We start from the raw sequence: 21399 nt of genomic DNA, 5'->3' as shown, positions 1-21399 counted from the left end.
TAATAATTTGATAATGTACACTTCATGTTTATAAATTTAAGGTGGCTTATTACATTAACATTTCATTTAATGGCTCGTTTCGGTACATCGTATAAAAAATGATTTTACGATCGAAAGATTGATACAAGCTATCAATTATTTTGTATGATTTTTAATGATTTTTCGGGAACGAGAAAGGGGGTGTTTTGATGCAAATTAGAGATTGAAATACAAACTTGGCTTTGATTTGATGCATGATATAGATATCTCATAAAACCGTCGAAGAAGATTCTCTACGGCTAAAATAATTGAGAAACATTTCATTTGTGAAAATGATATGTTATACCATTATAAATTTTCAAAAATGAAATGAAAGGACCAAATTTCGGAAATGTCGCTTCTTTTTTAAGATCAAAAGGTACCGAGCCCGATCAAAATTGATAAAAATTACTAAAATAATCATATTCCTGCTAATTGTATGCTAGTTTCATCGAGATATTAATTTCCTTTATATATTCATTTAATTTGTAAATCAGTTTACGTCAAAGTTTTCTGATCATGATATTCTCTATGACCACCATTTTATAATTGAGTTCGGGCTTGGTTTAGATTTGAACAAAAAAGCAATATGTCTGAATGTGACCATTTCATTTCAATTTTTTTAAAATTCAGTTTTCTGATACATCCTATATCTAAGTTTTAAGTGGCATGTTTCTTCGTCGTAGATTAAAATAATCTTAACAAATACCGTTTTTAATGTTCATTTTATATTTTTTTTTTATCTAAACCCTTTGAACGTCTGTCTGTGTTTTAAGCATATTTTATTAGATATTCATGCAAGGTGAAGATAACGAACAGTGATCAATCTCATAACTCCTACTCATATCATGCATTAAATCGCGGCGAACTTTCGTCTCTAATGCTCTTTTATTTGCAAAGAAAACACCGTTTTTATTATTCCATTCAATTATTAATCATAAATATGCACATAAAATACTTGAGAGCTTGTATCACTCGTTTGATTGTGAAATCATACTGCATACAAGGTGTTTTAATGAACCGTCAATTAAAATTTTGATGTAATTGACTATCTTAGATATTAGCACTGTCATTTTGTGTCTCTAATAGATTAATTCGAATTTGTTCCAATAAACCAGTGTTAGTTTTGAACTGATTGGGTGCAGTTTCCATTTGTTCCTCGAACTGGTTTTGAACTACAACTGGTATAAACCAGTGCTAATCGTAGCGGGACTGTTACATATGTTTCCCAAAACGTCAGGCGTGAGCATCATCACTAACCTACGGGTATACGTAAAAAATCCAACTATATATCTACAGTACGATTTTAAATCAATTAATCGAAAAACAAGAACGTTCTAAACGTTTCAATATTATCCAATGAAAATTCAGCACACGTGTACATGTATGCACGTGATGGTGAGTAATTGTGACCATGCCGACTAGTAACAAGTCTTGACGTATATCTTCATTTCAATGAAAAACCAAACAGTAACTGTGAAACAAAAAAACAAGCAAGTTCAAAATCAATGCATGTGAATGCGCACGTCTTTCAGTACTTTTAATGATATTATTTTGCAGGTACTTATAGTTTGTATCTTTGTTGTGAATGTAAATCTTATACGGTACCAATTTTGATGCACAAGATGTGCATTTCGACAAATAATGTCTCTTCAGTGATGCTCAAGCCGAAATATTGGAAATCTGAAATAACAATCAACTTGTAAGAACTAAAACAAAACAGTGCCAAAGATTGGAGCCAAATTCGTTTAAGGATCAGAGCTATGCATGAGGGATATGATCCTTAATTTTGAAATAAATTTATAAATTTTATGACTGCAATTAAATATTCATCCGTATTTTCAAGCTAGTAACGAAGTACTTGGCTAGTTGGCTGTAGAGACCCTCGGGGACTAACAGTCCACCAGCAGAGGCCTCGACACAGGGGTCATAATGTAAAACTTGTACGGTACCAATTTTGATGTAACAGATGCACATTTCGACAAACAATGTCTCTTCAGTGATGCCTAAGCCGAAATATTGAAAATCCGAAATAACAATCAACTTGTAAGAACTAAAACAAAACAGTGCCAAAGATTGGAGTCAAATTCGTTTAAGGATCAGAGCTATGCATGAGGGAGATCATCCTTAATTTTGAAATTGATTTCTAAATTTTATCACAGCAATAAAATAACTTCCATTTATGAGAGAGTTAGATGTGTTTTTGTATCAATCAAGGAAAATTCAGTGCACGTGCTTGAGCGTGCTGGTCATTATTGAAAAACATGATTTAATTTATCACCCCGAGTTACATAGATGAAATAAATGTTTATTCGAATGTGAAATGATAAAATTGTTCTAACTTTTAATATTAGGTGTTCAATCTTGACTGCAAAAAGCCTTTGTTACACTTTTATCATTCTTAGTTTATACGTAAAATCACTTTACACTGCAGTGCTAATGAAATATTTTACTAAGACATAATCATATCACTTGTGTATTGTAATTTAAAGAGACCAAATTTTAGTCTTTGAGATTTTAGTATTTTGTTTGAATCATAAACACGATCTTTATCTATGTCATTCAGAAGTGTGTATGAAGAATTAAAAGAGCGGGAAACTGGAAACCAGTACCAGGAACTCTCCACTAAAGGTTGTGTATTGTTGTAATCTGTAAAGGTTACTAGTACTATTGTAATCTGTAAAAGTTACTAGTACTATTGTAATCTGTAAAGGTTACTAGTACTATTGTAATCTGTAAAAGTTACTAGTACTATTGTAATCTGTAAAAGTTACTAATACTATTGTAATCTGTAAAGGTTACTAGTACTGTTGTAATCTGTAAAGGTTACTAGTACTATTGTAATCTGTAAAAGTTACTGGTACTATTGTAATCTGTAAAGGTTACTAGTACTATTGTAATCTGTAAAAGTTACTAGTACTATTGTAATCTGTAAAGGTTACTAGTACTATTGTAATCTGTAAAAGTTACTAGTACTATTGTAATCTGTAAAGGTTACTAGTACTATTGTAATCTGTAAAAGTTACTAGTACTATTGTAATCTGTAAAAGTTACTAGTACTATTGTAATCTGTAAAGGTTGTGTGTTGTTGTAATCTGTAAAAGTTACTAGTACTATTGTAATCTGTAAAAGTTACTAGTAGTATTGTAATCTGTAAAGGTTTTGTGTTGTTGTAATCTGTAAAAGTTACTAGTACTATTGTAATCTGTAAAAGTTACTAGTACTATTGTAATCTGTAAAGGTTGTGTGTTGTTGTAATCTGTAAAGGTTGTGTGTTGTTGTAATCTGTAAAGGTTGTGTGTTGTTGTAATCTGTAAAGGTTGTGCATTGTTGTAATCTGTAAAGGTTGTGTATTGTTGTAATCTGTAAAAGTTACTAGTACCATTGTAATCTGTAACGGTTGTGTATTGTTGTAATCTGTAAAGGTTGTGTGTTGTTGTAATCTGTAAAGGTTGTGTGTTGTTGTAATCTGTAAAGGTTGTGTGTTGTTGTAATCTGTAAAGATTGTGTGTTGTTGTAATCTGTAAAGGTTGTGTATTGTAATATGTAAAGATGGTGTATTGTTGTAATCTGTAAATGTTGTGTATTGTTGTACTCTGTAAAGGTTGTGTATTGTTGTAATCTGTAAAAGTTACTAGTACTATTGTAATCTGTAAAAGTTACTAATACTATTGTAATCTGTAAAAGTTACTAGTACTATTGTAATCTATAAAAGTTACTAGTACTATTGTAATCTGTAAAAGTTACTAGTACTATTGTAATCTGTAAAAGTTACTAATACTATTGTAATCTGTAAAGGTTACTAGTACTATTGTAATCTGTAAAAGTTACTAGTACTATTGTAATCTGTAAAGGTTGTGTATTGTTGTAATCTGTTTTTGTTTTATTCATTTCCATATAACAAATTCTAAGATTTTAAAATTATCTTGTTTGTTTTTCACAGAAAAAGAAGAAAGTAAAACGTAAGATAACTAGACATTCTCTCTCTCTCTCTCTCTCTCTCTCTCTCTCTCTCTCTCTCTCTCTCTCTTATTTATGACCAACAAACGCTTTAATGTTATGAATCAAAGTAATGTAGTAACGGAAAATACTTTCCATTGGGCTATAAGTTTCAAGATACATTAGATGCTTATATTTAACACATATGTTGCTATGTGCGGACAATATGCAACTATCTAAATGGGCAAAGCATTTGGTTAAGATCATGTTCAAAGGAACATTGTACCTGTAATAATAGAAAGAAATACCTTACTTAGGTCATAAGTAATGGAGAGACATTGAATTATCACATGAAACACACCCGTTGCTTATAACCAGGCAGCAAGTCTTGACTCTGAAGAAAAAATATTTGACCAAATGAAGGGCCTCGTTCAAATAATAGAAATATCTGTCAAACCTGTTAGCAAAGAAAATTAGTACTTATTCTTACGTTTGCCGTTTTGTCGCTTGAAACGCTTAAATAATTTTCTAGGGAAACATACGAGAGCATACAACGAGTCAGTGGTGACAGTAAATACGAAGAACTTTCAACGGTTTCTAAGAAACAAGGTAAGTTTGAATATATTCGGTTAGTTTTGTGTTAATTTCTCAACTCAGTGTTGTTGGGGAATTAAAGACAACTACAAATTAATACCATAAACATAAGGTGTATTATAAACGAATGTGGTATTAATTCCACATTTGGTAATCGTACTTGTACTCCAACTGCCTTTCAAAAGATGTAATTCTTCAAATCATGCTTCAGTTTTAGACACATTTAATATTCCAGTCATTGAGATGGATTAATATGAATTACTGTACCTATACTTGATAATAATAATAATATATTTATATAGCGTCTTATAGAAAACAAAATACTCGAAGGCGCTTTACAAATGTAAGAAAAGGAATGCAAGAATAAAACACAATTAAATGACAATATGACATAAGATCTTCTATCTGTAAAATTATCAAAATAAAACATTTTTAAGATCGATTGCTATATGTTTTGGTGTTTGATAATTAAAAACAGGCCCAGTTTTATAAAAAGCTAATTCATAAAAATTAGTTTTAAGATTTGTTTTGAAAATAATTTCGTAAGGAGCAAAGATAGGGACTTTGTATAACATTTACTCGATCCAGCAATATGTATTTATTTGTAAGGGTTTTTGTGAAGCATGGGAATTAAGTTACGAGGTCACCGAAATGGGAATACATATTTCCGATTCTTGCGAAACTCCATTGGCTTCCCATTCATTGCGGACCCTAATTCAAGATTTTGACCTATATATATTGTTCCTTCCACGGATCTGCGCCGTCATACATCGCAAGTCTTAAATGAATACAAACCAAGTCGACAATTACGGTTAGAATCGAAGTCGCGACTTGTGGTGTCGAAAATAAAAAAACAAAAATACGGACAACGCTAACTCAGCTGATATTGATTTTATTAGGAGGTAGTATGATATATAACTCAACTGTTATTATTACAAAGTCACCGGTTCCTGTGGACCGAGATGCTAGATGCAGACGACATACTCGACAGTATTCATACAGCTCACATATTTATAGTGATTCGGCTTTTGCATTTATAAGCAAATGTCCTTCAAAACTCTCTAATGCATTTTATCACAGGATTAAAATGTAAATGTGAATCTAACCCTTTAAAAGCGTCGTGCATAAATCGAAATTGATGGCGCTTGACAAACAGTTGTTGATATCTCCATATCAATGAAAACGTTTGTAGGGACGTAAAACAGACTAGCATATTAGTGTTCATAGGGGATTTCTGCGTCAGCAAGTGGCTCAGGATTTGGTGATAGATCTTTTCTGTAACTAAGATTCTCCAACAAAACATGGATGGGAATTACAATCTTTTAGACTAGATCGTCTCTAACATTGTACTGTCTACAATTATTGAACACTTCAAAAGACAGAGAAAATGTTAATTAAAGGAAAAAATTACGTCCTCGCCTTATCAATTTAAAATACCGACCACTTATCACTTACATCATAACATGGAATAGTGGAGACCACTGAATGATAAAAAAAATTCTGGTTGTACGAGTATATAGTCTGTGGATGGGGAACATATGTCTAAAACGGTGTCTATGTTTTCTACCTAAAAGGTATGGTCACGTTTAGGTAAAAAAAATTGTAATTGTTGTTATACATATGTAGACATCTACAATGTTCATGTGAGGTATCTATAATGCTCAAACAAGCTCTGAATGCCAGTTTCTCAGTTACAAGTTATGTAAACAAAACTTGTGTCTTGGTTTTTGGTTACTCAAGTCATAACTATAATTATTTATATGTTTGTTATGACCACAATTAAAATTCTTTTTGTTGTGTTGAAAACATGAAATGCGCTTACAACTATTTATTTGTAAACTAACCATTGTTTACATAACAAAGAATTGTGATGAATGTACATGTAGAGCGTATGTGAATTAACAGCTGTCATATTCTAAATTTTGAATTTACTGGGTGAATGTAAATACAGACATATCAGTCGTCATTTTACAAGTAATTTTTGTCTTTACACCCACATATCAAATTGAAAATGAAAATATTAAAAGTCCGTATCAAATCGTGGCTATTTTTGACGATTCCTTTGCTATGTACTCTGGGAATAAATAATATCAATGAAATGAAAATTGTTTTTACAGATCAGGGAGACCAGACTTACTACAACTCACAGACGGTAACGCCCACTGATGTGTACGTCAACACCTCATTTCAGAACTAGTCAAATGAGGTAACGCCTACTGATGTGTACGTCAACACCTCATTTCAGAACTAGTCAAAGGAAGCCCAAGCTACTTTTCCATATAAAATATTAGACAAGATGATTTCAAAACTGAGAGAAGCGGTGTGTTTTGTTTTACAATGCTTGATAAACCTAAGAGATAGAACTAAACTTGTGACCATGTATGAAATATACAATAATTTAGTTTCCATGTATCTACAGAATATTGTACCTGATATTAGAAGTACTGGATATTGCACCTGAAAATCTTCAAATTATTCATTACCAAAATGTTGTGTGGAATTATTCAGCACACTCTTTTATTCCAGATGCTGTCAGAATTTGGAATACTCTTAGTGTTAATACAAGGGAAAGAACTTCTATTAAAACTCTTTAAAGATGATAGATAAAGTTGGAAAACTACCGACATACTTTTCTTATGGGAAAAGATTTTCGAATGGAATTCACACAGGGTGAAGGCATATTTATATTTTAATCTGATTTATTACTTTGAAACCCAATATACTATCTAAATTGTTCGTGTGGATTATTAGAACATGTTTACCATTTGTTTTGATTTTTTTGGGTGTGGGTGTGTTTCCTATCCAATTTATGTTTTGTCAATAAAATATTTTAAATTTAAACAGGACACCCAAGGGCCACAATTTTCATCTGGATTACCCTTAGACCTGCAGTTCTTCGGAAGAAGATTTGTGAATGATCTTTACCCTCTTTAATGAAAGGTGAAGATAACGAACAGTGATCAATCCCATAACTCCTATAATGAAAGGTGAAGATAACGAACAGTGATCAATCTCATAACTCCTACAAGCAATACAAAATAGATAGTTGGGCAAACACGGACCCCTGGACACACCAGAGGTGGGATCAGGTGCCTAGGAGGAGTAAGCATCCCCTGTTAACCGGTCACACCCGCCGTGAGCCCCATATCCTGATCAGGTAAACGGAGTTATCCGCAGTCAAAATCAGTGTGCCAAGAACAGCTTAAGAATCGGTATGAAACACGTCAGACAGCATTTGACCCAATGCGAGGTTGTGTTTGATATTGCTATTTCTCTGTATTTTGACTTTCCCACCAAAACACTCATCAAATTACGATTAAAACCTGTTTGTGAACGGAATACGTTTTATTTTCTATGATAATCAGAGACGATATATCCCAGTGAACTCGAAATAAAAGACACCACAGAGTCCTCCACTTCTGCTTCATACTTAGATATTTTATTGAAAGTAGATATTAACGGCAAACTAACAACTCAACTTATGAGAAACTGGATTATTTCAGCTTCTCCATCGTCAACTTCCCATATTTATGTACTAATATTCCATTATCACCTGCATATTGTGTTTACATCTCTCAACTGATTCGATACGCAAGAGCTTGTTCTGCTTATTGTCAGTTTTTAAATCGAAGCAGGGTACCGACAAACAAGTTGATGGTGCAGGGGTTGCAACAGTCTCGTTTAAAGTCAGCATTTCGCAAATTCTATGGTCGTTATAATGATCTAATTTGCCAATACAACCTATATGTTGGGTCCAATGCTAGCAGTCTGACATGTTTCATACCGATTGTTAGACTGTTCTTGGCACACTGATTTTGAATACGGATAACTCCGTTTACCTGATCAATAAATCGGGCACACGGTGGGTGTGATCGGTGAACAGGGAATGCTTACTCCTCCTTGGCACCTGATCCCACCTCTGGTGTGTCCAAGGTCCGTGTTTGCCCAACTCTCTGTTTTGTATTCCTTATAGGAGTTATGAGATTGATCACTGTTCGTTATCTTCACCTTTCATTATAGGAGTTATGGGATTGATCACTGTTCGTTATCTTCACATTTCATTAAAGAGGGTAAATATCATTCACAAATCTTCTTCCGAAGAACTGCAGGTCTAAGGGTAATCCAGATGAAAATTGTGGCCCTTGGGTGTCCTGTTTAAATTTAAAATATTTTATTGACAAAACATAAATTGGATAGGAAACACACCCACACCCACACCCACACGGTCCTGTTACAATGAATCCCAGAGGGATACCAAATGAAATATTTATATTGCAGCATATTGAGAACATGCTCAATTGAAGTCAGCATTTCGCTAATTCTATGGTCGTTATAACGATCTAGTTCGTCAATACAACCTATCATTGGGTTAAATGCTGTCTGACGTGTTTCATACCGAATGTTAAGCCGTTCTTGGCACACTGATTTTGACTACGGATAACTCCGTTTACCTGATCAGGATATAGAGCTCACGGTGGGTGTGACCGGTCGACAGGGAATGCTTACTCCTCCTAGCCACCTGATCCCACCTCTAGCGTGTCCAGGGGTCCGTGTTTGCCCAACTGTCGATTTTGTATTGCTTGTAGGAGTTATGAGACTGATCACTGTTCGTTTAATTTCACCTTTCATGCTTACAAATCTACAATCACTGAACAAAAATAATAGAGGTTGAAATACACTTTTATCCATCGCATAGATAATACAATGGCTCAAGTTTGAGCAGTATTGATATCACATTTGTATAGGTACAACAGGTAAATAAAACAGAATTAAATTTATCTTAGGATGAACTATCTAATGACAAAAAACAACATATTATATCTCTAGCTGTTAATCATTTCTACATTAGTTTACTCATCACAATGGAAATTAATTTAGTTTCACTTTCAAGTTTCGATTACAGTTTTAAAAATTCTGTAAATCTGAAATTGATTAAATGGTTGCCTTCTTCGGCTAATATTATGAAAAATCTAATAAATTGACAATTTACGACTGTGTAAAATTTATTCATACATTTTTAACAAGTATCATGTTGGAAGCGTTTTAAAGCAACATACTCAATAACTACTACTCTTAAATTTGCAGACACCATAAATAATGAATGGTAAAAATATGAGACAGTACCAATATACATATTTTGAAAATACTGTAAGAGCCAATTCGTTTTTTTTTTGGTAACTTTACACAAGTTTGTGACATTATCAGTTATCGTGCGCAATATTTTGTTTTTATGTGTAGCCCGTGAATTAATGGCAGCCACAGGGAGTTGTTAGCTGCAGATGGGCAGCTGTTCTTTCTTTTCAGCTTTGTACTGAAATATTCAATGAAGAAAACTTCTAAATTGGTGAGTGTACCTCTGTGTGTTATTATTGTGATGTTTATCAATGCAGTGACAGTGCAGTAGGTGGATACTTATTTATTTGACGATATGCATACTTAGTAATTTCAGTATAAATTTATCATTTAAGTATACATGCATTTATATTTACACTCATATTATACAATGCTTCTAATGAAGTTAAGTGTAGGTATTCTTCATGTATGCCGCTCGGTTGAGAAGTTTCATGATTGTGTAACTACGGAAAATAACTACGTCTGCAGTATGTATGTTTTTTTTCCCTCTGGTTGAAAGATTTATGGCTCTTTACACAATGAGGTATTGTACATCTATACATGTAAGTATAGTCGGTAGAAACAACAGTCGGTAGAATTGAAGCAGATTCTATTGATAATATACATTTTTCTAGTAGGTGTACTACATCATAATTAACATTGCTATGATGCATTTCATGTCTGCTTGAAGTAACTTGTATTTACAATGTTAATTTTTACATTGTTGTAGTATATCGTACTCATCCCACTCATTGTATCCAACAAATTCAACGTATTCAGCATGTTCATCGTAATCATTGCTGTGACTGTTATCATGGACATCTTCATAAATAAAATATACGTATTTACAAAGAAATTTTTTCTCATCTCTGGCCAGTACAATTATTTATAAATAATTCCGGAGTTCAAGAGTAAGCATCCCCTGTATATTCAGACGTCTTTGTGAATGGTGTCTCGCAACTGTAACATGATTTGCATCGGCATACTGATTAAGCAAATAGTCAGAAGATGAAAGATTATAACTCAGTAATGTAGACGAGTCATTCCAAGGAAACTGAAATGGTTCTGTAAGTCCTGCAAGAGTAATTTCCAAGGAACCTATGTTTGGAAAAATATTACTGATATTAAATATAGATATATTAAGCTGAACATTATGAATAGTTAAATCTCTCATGTCTGGGAAATCATGATCGCACTGAAACTTGTTAACAAGATCATCGAAGTTAAGTGTTCCTTCTGATTTACCAGGTGCGTTATGGATCCAGAGAGTTGTCAATTGATTCAACATGTTGCACACCGTATCACTGATGACAGTATTATTGAGAAGGGTATACTCTGTTGGCATCTTGGTATCCTTCATCACTAAAGACAAAGGAAGAACCATTCTCCCGATGATCTCAAAAATATAATGAATAGGACAGTCTTCAGAGGGATATCGTTCTGGCTTATATGAACATCTGTAATTTTTCGCCCGTTGGATTAAACACTTTGGTACACATAGATCCTCCAATGAGCTCAACACTGAGGGGTAATAGGTCAACAAAATAAAAATCATAAACAGGAAGTACACATTCACCGTAGTGTTTTTGATCATGGATGTCAGCTTATGTATAATGATTTATGTGGGGACTATGTTTATACTATATTCAGATGACTAGAACACATGTTCTGGTTAGTCTCGAGGACTGTAGAGTGGTAGCTTCTTTTGTCTATTCTTTGCCAGTTAATCATTGGGGACAACCAAAGTATCTGTAGAAGTGATAGAGACTGAAATAAAGATATTGCAAAGACTAATTTCAATACTTTTATTGATTTGTATATCACCTGTTTAGCATTACTATAGATGAAGAAGAATTTTGAATATAACGTTTCCATGCAAAATGAAGTAAGTAGTCACAAATAATGTACATCAAAACATAATTTAAATGATATATTTGATATGAAGTAATGAAATATCTGTTTGGTTTTATCGAAAAGACACATGGTACATACGAGAGGTTCTTATACATGTATGTGTTATGATCCACTGTTCAAAAGAATTGTTAGTAATTTTACGTTCTATATCAGTTTAAGCTTTACAAAGGATATAGCTATATGCTAATAAGGAATATCACCGGGTGTTAAACGTTTGTGTTGTCCACCACAAGTTCACAGAGCAAAGTGAGATTGCAGGCAAATATTGTACACGCTCAACAACACACACTATATATAATTTCATTTCCCCATATGGTTAAGATTGGTTTTAGTGATTAAATCACCACAATTCGATATATTCACGTCTAAACCAATATTCATCATTCAAAGTGTCTTAGATAGATAGGTAGTGGAATTCTTCAATTCCTCAATTCAGAACACGTGGTAAAACACATATCTATATATAACAGGTACATGTAACATGATTATGTCTTAGCATGGGAAAACATCTCAATCCATTAAACTGATAATACCTACCTACGCTGCGTACATGTGTAGCTAACAACCAAATATGTAGCATATTTCAGGGAGAGGTGATCAACGATTAAGTAATATCATGGTCCATGTACTTTTCACTTATCGCGAATGGATACATAACTATTACTTCTTATTGTAATCATTTCAAATTAATTTACAATTATTGCATGACAAATGTCTGAAAATCACAAGATGAGCGAAACCATTATGAAGGACTTTTCTTTTAAAATACTGTGATAATACATCCATGTTGGTTTATAACAGAAAAAGTTAAGGAGGCATGCTACACCAGAAAAATTTGATGTAGATGAAAAGTGGAGGAAATGTACAACAATATTTTGAAGTTGAAAATTTTCAAATTTATTTTATTTTGTCAAAAAACACAGTTTTAGTAGAAGATAATCTGAAAAAAAAAAAAAAAAACCCTGTTGGACTCGAACCTGCGAACTACAGTTCACCAATCGGTATTCTAACCAACTGAGCTACTAGGCTATATGTAGGTATTAAAATTGAAAGGGAAAGGTCAAATATTGCTGATATTGATTTTTTCCTCCATGTTTTTTAAAGAAAGTCAGCCATTATGACGATGTAGAGTACCTTCTTAATGAAGATCACGGAGGAAATATAGACTACTTCGAATAAGTCGCAAGTTTAGTGTAGCCATTAACTAGATACAATTCTCAGGAAGACTGTCTAATTAGTTTTATGCTGCGTTAGCCTCAACTGTCATACCCCTTTTATAATTTTATATTTTTCTTTCATCAAAATTTATTTTTACGTAAGGTATATGATATCGATGTTCTGACGTTGCGTTTTTAACGTCATTTTGACGTTACCAAAATTGACACCAATAGCGTGCATGACGTCAATACATTTTACTGTATAAATACCATAAGGTTTGAACACAAGTTCTAACAACTAACAAGGTTCTCGCCTCTCTTTCAGTTCATGACTGATTTTTGGCCCAATATTTGTCTTGTAAATGTTTGTCTCAGTTTATAAGGTGAATTTGATCCTTCGGTCAATTTAAAGGTGCGTTCTTCTGAGCCCATCACTGAGGTTTTTTTCTTTAGGGAGGGGGGGGGGTGGTGGATTCCAGCAATCCGTCGATTAACTTTAATTTACAATTTTGAATGTCTGAGTTACTAGTACTTTGTCAGCATTTATCAATTTGCAATTATTAATGAATTGAATAGCATTCATTATTTATAAACCACTACACCATTTTCTATCCGAAAACAATCCTTAGGCTAGTTATACAGAGTGTGGTATGAATATCGGATAAATAATGCCGAGAATACTACCGACGCTAGGCAAAAATGGACAGGGGGGTGTTCCTTCAAATCAAAGAATGGGTTTTGCAGTATAGACCCCCCCCCTCCCCAGAACACAACTCACAGTAGACATAAAAGGGAGGTTTTCCTTCGAATCAAGGAATGGATATTGCAGCATAGAAACACGCCACCCACCCACCACCCACCCCCACCCCGAATACAACTGACGCTAAACATAAAGGGAAGGGAGTTCCTTCAAATCAAGGAATGACTATTGTAACATAGAATTTCACACACATCCCCCGAAATTGGGCTCATTTTAGAGCTGTTCTAATCAACCCTGACTCAATTTCCACCTGTTAAAACAACCCAGCCACAATCTAGAATATACCCATGTATGTGTAATTAGTACAAACCCCATCTGTAGCAATTTCCAGGTTTTAGTTTGATAATTAGAATGAATGTGTAGGTACAGTTTGTATATATACCGACAAATAGACCGTTTCTCATCACATATCTGTAATGAACAGGTTAACTGGTGCATTGTTTGACGCCATACATGAATTTAAAAAAATACTGCAATACTGACTTTTTATGCACTGCTAGCAACCCCCCTCCCTTCACCCGCCCCCGCAGAACAAGGAATCTTACTAGGACTCTAGTTTTCTTTTGGAGGGGCTGATCTTCATTCATTTAAAAAAAAATCCATGTGAACGAGACATGAAGAACAAAAGAAAATCTTTAACAAATACACAGGTGTAAAGTTTTTAATTGTTTAGTTTAATCGTCCAATATATTGTACCAGAAGTACTAGATAATAATAAGAATGTATGGTACATATACAGAGACATTTTAAAAGCAATATACAGAAGTACACCTAATTGTAATCAATTATGTATACAATGACTTCACAGTAAATAACTGCATTCTACGAATTTTGAATGTTAAACAATGGAGATGTGCGGGCCTGTCATTAAATAGTATAATGTACAAATATGCTAGTAACCTATTGGATTTTATACTCGGTAATTTTATAAAAGAAACAACATCAATCTACAATTCTATCAGGGACTATACAGAGTGTCTTCTGACATGTTTCTTTATCTCACACATCACTCTCCCGTACTCTGTCATTCTGTCAATTTTCCACGACACTCTGTCTCTGAGAATCCAATATTTGCTATCACTGTGCTTACACAGCAGTCGTCTCGTTCTCTCTAGAACAGACACACCCTCCCTGTCTAACACAGAACCATACTTTTTATACCTTACCCTGACATTGACGTCCGCCCCCGCCTGCAGCAGGATCCTCGCCTTCCCCGCTCTATAGCTAACACCATACCGCTCATCAATAAGTGTATACAACAGAGGTATCACATCAGACTTATTGTACTTACCATAAAACTGTATCGACTGATCGACATCCAGACCCACACACAACAGACGTCTCAGTACATCACAGTCTCCTTTACTGATTGTTTTACACAAATCTCCCCCTCTATCCATAGACCACACTGATCTGTCTGTCACCACCACTTCATCCCTACTGTCTGTTTTAACTCCAGCATGTCTGATATCTACCAGACAGTTAAGTAGGTGTACATTTCCATTAAATTTACCAGGAATGATTCTATTTTGTTCCTGTATGATATATTTCACTATATCTGATTTGTTCAGTATTAATGCTTTATATACTGCTGACACATTGATATCAACATCCTGAATAACCAAGCCAGCTCCATGTTCCACTAGACATTTCACTGTTGATAAATGACACTTTCTTACTGCACCTATCAGTGGTGTATTCGTGTAATCACCCTGTAGATTGACATCAGCCCCCGCCTTCACCAGCTCCTTCACTACACTTACATGTCCTCCCTTACATGCAGCTAGCAGTGGTGTATTCCCGTCATCATCCTGTAGATTGACATCAGTCCCAGCATTCACCAGTCCCTCCACTATGCTCACATGTCCTCCCTTACCTGCAGCTAGCAGTGGTGTATTCCCTTCATCATCCTGTAGATTTACATCAGCCCCGGCCTTCACCACTCCCTCCACTATACTCACATGTCCTCCCTTACATGCAGCTAGCAGTGGTGTATTCCTCATACTATCTTGTAGATTGACATCAACCCCCGCCTTCACCAGCTCCTCCACTATACTCACATGTCCTCCCTTACATGCAGCTAGCAGTGGTGTATTCCCGTCATCATCCTGTAGATTGACATCAGCCCCCGCCTTTACCAGTCCCTCAACTACACTCACATGTCCTCCCTTACATGCAGCTATCAGTGGTGTATTCCTCATATTATCCTGTAGATTGAAATCAGCCCCCGCCTTCACCAGCTTCTCTATTACACTCACATGTCCTCTATAACATGCAGCTATCAGTGGTGTATTCCTCAGTCTACCCTGTAGATTGACATCAGCCCCCGCCTTTACCAGCTCCTCCACTACACTCGCATGTCCTCCCTCACATGCAGCTATCAGTGGTGTATACCCCATATTATCTTGTTTATTGACATCAGCTCCCGCCTTCATCAGTCTCTCCACTACACTCACATGTCCTCCCTTACATGCAGCTATCAGTGGTGTATTCCCTTTCTTATCCTGTAGATTGACATCAGCCCTCGACTTCACCAGCTCCTCCACTAATCTCACATGTCCTTTATAACAAACAGCTATCAGTGGTGTATATCTCTCTCCAACCTGTAGATTGACATCAGCACCCGCCGTCACCAGCTCCTTCACTACATTCACATGTCCTCTCTTACATGCAGCTAGCAGTAGTGTAATCCAGTGATCATCCCGTAGATTGACATTGACCCCCGCCTTCATAAGCTCTTTCACTATACACACATGTCCTCTCTTACATGCACCTAGCAGTGGTTTATTAATCCTTCGTCTATCCTGTAGATTGACATCGGCCCCCGCCTTCACCAGAACCTTCACTACACTCCCATGTCCTCCCTTACATGCAGACATCAGTGGTGGATACCCTTCACTATCCTGTAGATTGACATCAGCCCCTGCCGCCACCAACTCCTTCACTACACTCGCATGTCCTTTATTACATGCAGTTATCAGTGGTGTTTTCCCCATATTATCCTGTACATTGGCATCAGCCCCCGCCTTCATCAGCCCCTCCACTATACTCACATGTCCTCCCTTACATGCAGCTAAGAGTGGTGTATTCCTGTCATCATCCTGTAGATTGACATCAGCACCCGCCTTCACCAGCTCCTCCACTACACTCACATGTCCTCCTTCACATGCAGCTAGCAGTGGTGTATTCCTCATATCAACCTGTACATTGACATCACCCCCCGCCTTCACCAGCTCCTTCACTATACTCACATGTCCTCCCTTACATGCAGCTAGCAGTGGTGTATTCCCGTCACCATCCTGTAGATTAACATCAGCCCCCGCCTTCACCAGCTCCTCCACTACACTCTTATGTCCTCCCTCACATGCAGCTAGCAGTGGTGTATTCCCCATATTATCCTGTAGATTGACATCAGCCCTCGCCTTAACCAGCCCCTCCACTACACTCACATGTCCTCCCTTACATGCAGCTATCAGCGGTGTATTCCCCATATTATCCTGTAGGTTGATATCAGCCCCCGCCTTCACCAGCTCCTTAACTACACTCACATGTCCCCCCTCACATGCAACTATCAGTGGTGTATTATACCCCTTTCTATCCTGTAAATTAACATCAGCCCCCGCCTTCACCAGCTCCTCCACTACACTCACATGGCCTTTCTCACATGCAGCTATCAGTGGTGTATTCCCCATATTATCCTGTAGATTGACATCTGACCCCGCCTTCAGCAACCCCTCCACTACACTCACATGTCCTCCCTTACATGCAGCAAGCAGTAGTGTTTTCTTGTCATCATCCTGTCCATTGACATCAGCACCCGCCCTCACCAGGCCCTCCACTACACTCACATGTCTCCCCTCATATACAGCTATCAGTGGTGTATTAGACCTTTGTCTATCCTGTAGATTAACATCAACCCCCGCCTTCATCAGCTCTTCCACTACACTCACATGTCCTCTATTACATGCAGCTAGCAGTGGTGTATTCCTCATATTATCCTGTAGATTGACATCAGCCCCCGCCTTCATCAGTTCTTCCACTACACTCGCATGTCCTCCCTTACATGCAGCTAGCAGTGGTGTATTCCCGTCATCATCCTTTAGATTGACATCAGTTCCCGCCTTCACCAGCTCCTTCACTATACTCACATGTCCCCTATTACATGCAGTTATCAGTGGTGTATTCCTCATATTATCCTGTAGCCCCGCCTTCACCAGCTCCTTCACTACACTCACATATCCTCCCTTGCATGCAGCTAGCAGTGGTGTATTCCCCATATCACCCTGTAAATTGTCATCAGCCCCTGCCTTCACCAGCTCTTTCACTACACTCACATGTCCTCTCATACATGCAAGTATCAGTGGTGTATTCCCCATATTATCATGTAGATTGACATCAGCTCCCGCCTCCACCAGCTCCTCCACTACACTCACATGTCCTCCATTACATGCAGCTATCAGTGGTGTATTCACCCATATACCGGTAATCTGTAGATTGACATCAGCCCCCGCCTTCACCAGCTCCTTCACTACACTCACATGTCCTCTCTTACATGCAGCTAGCAGTGGTGTACGATACTCCTGTGTAATCTGTATATTGACGTCAACCCCAGCCTTCACCAGCTCCTCCACTACACTCACATGTCCTCTCTTACATGCAGCTAGCAGTGGTGTATTCTTGTCCTCATCCTGTAGATTGACATCAGCACCCGCCTTCACTAGCTCCTCCACTACACTCACATGTCCTCTCTTACATGCAGCTAGCAGTGGTGTAATCTTCAGTCTACCCTGTAAATTGACATCAGCCCCCACTTTCACCAGCTCCTTCACTACACTCACATGTCCTCTCTTACATGCAGCTAGCAGTCGTGTATTCCCATCATCATCCTGTAGATTGACATCAGCCCCCGCCTTCACCAGTCCCTCCACTACACTCACATGTCCTCCCTTACATGCAGCATGCAGTGGTGTATTCCCGTCATCATCCTTTAGATTGACATCAGCCCCCGCCTTCACCAGCTCTTCCACTACACTCACATGTCCTCTCTTACATGCAGCTAACAGTGGTGTATTCCCCCATCTATCCTGTAAATTGACAGCCCCCGCCTTCACCAGCTCCTCCACTACACTCACATGTCCTCCCTTACATGCAGCTAGCAGTGATGTATTCCTGTTATCATCCTGTAGATTGACATCAGCCCCCGCCTTCACCAGCTCCTTCACTACACTCACATGTCCTCCCTTACATGCAGCTAGCAGTGGTGTATTCCCCCATCTATCCTGTAGATTGACATCAGCCCCCGCCTTCATCAGCTCCTTCACTATACTTACATGTCCTCCATTACATGCAGCAGTAAGAGGTAAATGAGACCAATAATTATCTTCTCTGATCCGACCTATCCCATTTATTGCTTTCTTACAGACAGGAAGCAGAAATCTGACAATCTGTACATCACCACTATAACAACTCAATAAAAGTAATCTACACTCTTCTACAAGCCTATTGATATCACTTTCCTGTTTATTACATGCATCTATCCCAGATTTAGATTGATGTGGAGAATTTCCCGTTACCCAAAACAATTCACTTATTTCATTGGGTTGTTCAGTCTGTTGTACTATGTACTCTATTATCTGATAATGTCCATAGTAAATCACCCAGCTGATCACTCTCACATTGTACGTGTATTCCAACCATAATCTTTCTCCCTCATCATCTCGTTTCTCCCTCTGACCCACCAGCACCGTCTGTCTCCCCAACTCCAGCCTCTCCTCACTCTCCTTCTCCACACGCTTTCGTGTACTCACTATCTTATCTACCTCTCCCCGACTGGACAGAAACACAGATTTTAATTCTGTGTTTGACTTTGTTTCTAGCTCACGAATAAAAGCCTTACACACCTGGGGGTGTTTTAAAACCTGATTCCTGAAAACATCATATAGCTCCATGTTCTGTATGTCTCTGTACAATCTCTCTGCTAACAGTGGGTACTGATCCTCAGGTAACCTTATACACAGATCAAACGATTCCCCTCTCAGACTGTTTTTATCATCGCTCTCCTTCTCTTTTCCTTCACTATCATTGCTACCCTCACACCGTTCAATAGATTGAGAATCACTCTGTTTCTCTCTCAGTTTGTTAACAATACCTGGTTCACTTGTCTGCGGTTTAACAGAATTAGCAATATAACTACTACTCATATACAGCAACATTTGGTCAGGAAACTGTTTGCCATAGTGATAAGCACAGATTTCAAACATGGAGTCATGTATAAATGTGTATTGTACACCACACTGTTTTGTGTAGGTCCCCTCCAATGCTGACAAGGCATCCATAAACTTAGTATCAGTGTAGTGCTCTAATCTGCAGTTTTCCGAAACATTCATTTTCTTATCAATACAATGTTTATCCTTTAAAATGTCTCTTGAGAGACTGTTTTCATTCAGCATACACAAAACAAGTACCGCATAATTCAGTTTGCTATGTCTTTGCATATCATCAAGTTCATCAATGATACATTGGACTGGATTCAGGAAAAACGTTGAACCAAGAGCTTGGAATTTTGTTTCCTTAGAAAACAATTTACAGAGAAGAGGAAACATGCGAGATGTTGATGTCAGCAATGCAGGTGAAATCAGATTTACATTTAAACCATATTTCTTGAGAATTTGTTTTTTGTCTTTGTCATTTAATGCATTATCAGAACTGTGTAACTTAATCACCGTTTCTTCTTTGGTAAGGAAGGGTTTGTAGGGTAGCGTCTCATTGAACACAGCCTCTCTACATGTCATCAAAGTTCTAGACTTAACCATGCAAGAATCTGTTATATTCTCTTTATAATCAGTCAACACATCTAATTTAGTTTTCTGGAGTCCAAAGACACCCATCACATCATCAATAACAAAAACTTGCGGATTACTGGGATCACCATAGTCCTCCATCTTCCTGACGTCTATGGTTGGTACAACTTCGTAACCTTCGTCCTGGAGCTTGAGGGAAATGTGGTGAGCCGTGGCAGACTTCCCAGACCCAGGCACACCAACAAACGTTACGTAACGTTGGTTTTTCACCTTCTCCATCACTGACGGAAAGTTGTGGGTTTCATAGTAAAGCTTGTCTTCCTCTCTCCATTTCCGAATTTTCTTATTGTATTGCTCTGAAATTACATATTAACGAAACAGTTGAATACCAACTATGATGTTTTATTTCATAATGGACACTAGACGTGTTAGAATGAATGACATAAAAATAACATAATAGGACTAATACCCAATCTGATACCGTGACATTGTACCTCTGTTATTAAGGTGGAATCCACGAGATCTGTAACTTTCAATTCAAATATCGAGATCTTGGAAATTGACACAGTAGAATTAAAAGTAGTTAAAATTGGATAGCTTCTTTACCCAATCCTAAGGACCCCCACACTACCACTTAGGACTTACTCAGTGCAATTATCTTACATCAACCATCACAAAAAACTTGTTGAAAGGGACTTGAGAAAGGCATGCTAATCAATATACTTTTAGAAACCGTTGTAACACAGGTGGACTAATGTAATCCTTGCCAGCTAATGTAATCCAATAATGTTACCTGTGTGAATCGCATAGCTATTACAATCTCTGTTACATTAATGGTTGCTAATCCATCCGCTAATGAAATTGCTTTCCAATGGATTGCACAAGTGGTTAACGATGTAGATCTATATCACTTGCAATGTCAACCACTAATGTAATACCTGTCTTCTTTTTTTTAATTTTAATACCAAACCGAGTTTGGGAGATGTTGCATGTGTACCAATTTCTTTCCGATGACAATTTGTATTGTGATGTTTCCAATGAAAGACCTTATAGTGTTTCTCAGTCATCTCTTATTAACGTTTTCTGTTCGCAGTGATTCTATTAT

At 36.9% G+C, this 21399-nt stretch overlaps 2 protein-coding genes across 18 annotated transcripts in view; one reads left to right on the top strand and one right to left on the bottom strand.

The window, feature by feature from the left end:
• The window catches only part of LOC125682428 (nephrin-like), a 59364-nt gene extending 52047 nt beyond the window's left edge, over positions 1–7317 (top strand). The window contains exons 15-18 of the mRNA XM_056155957.1: positions 2585–2649; positions 3962–3980; positions 4490–4566; positions 6669–7317. Of these exons, the coding sequence (XP_056011932.1) occupies positions 2585–2649; positions 3962–3980; positions 4490–4566; positions 6669–6748 (241 nt within the window). The 3' untranslated portion in view covers positions 6749–7317. The remainder of the gene's footprint in view (positions 1–2584; positions 2650–3961; positions 3981–4489; positions 4567–6668) is intronic.
• A 6824-nt stretch (positions 7318–14141) lies between these two features.
• The window catches only part of LOC125661423 (uncharacterized), a 45318-nt gene continuing 38060 nt past the window's right edge, over positions 14142–21399 (bottom strand). For all 17 annotated transcript variants that reach the window (XM_056155950.1, XM_056155946.1, XM_056155941.1 and 14 more), the window contains one exon: positions 14142–20650. In XM_056155950.1, coding sequence (XP_056011925.1) covers positions 14460–20650 — 6191 coding nt within the window. In that variant the 3' untranslated portion in view covers positions 14142–14459. The remainder of the gene's footprint in view (positions 20651–21399) is intronic.

This window comes from Ostrea edulis, chromosome 2 (assembly GCF_947568905.1).
Source record: "Ostrea edulis chromosome 2, xbOstEdul1.1, whole genome shotgun sequence".
Taxonomy (NCBI): Eukaryota; Metazoa; Mollusca; class Bivalvia; order Ostreida; family Ostreidae; genus Ostrea; species Ostrea edulis.
The sequence above is the reverse complement of the archived record's forward strand: the minus strand, read 5'-3'. Positions and strand labels throughout refer to the sequence as shown.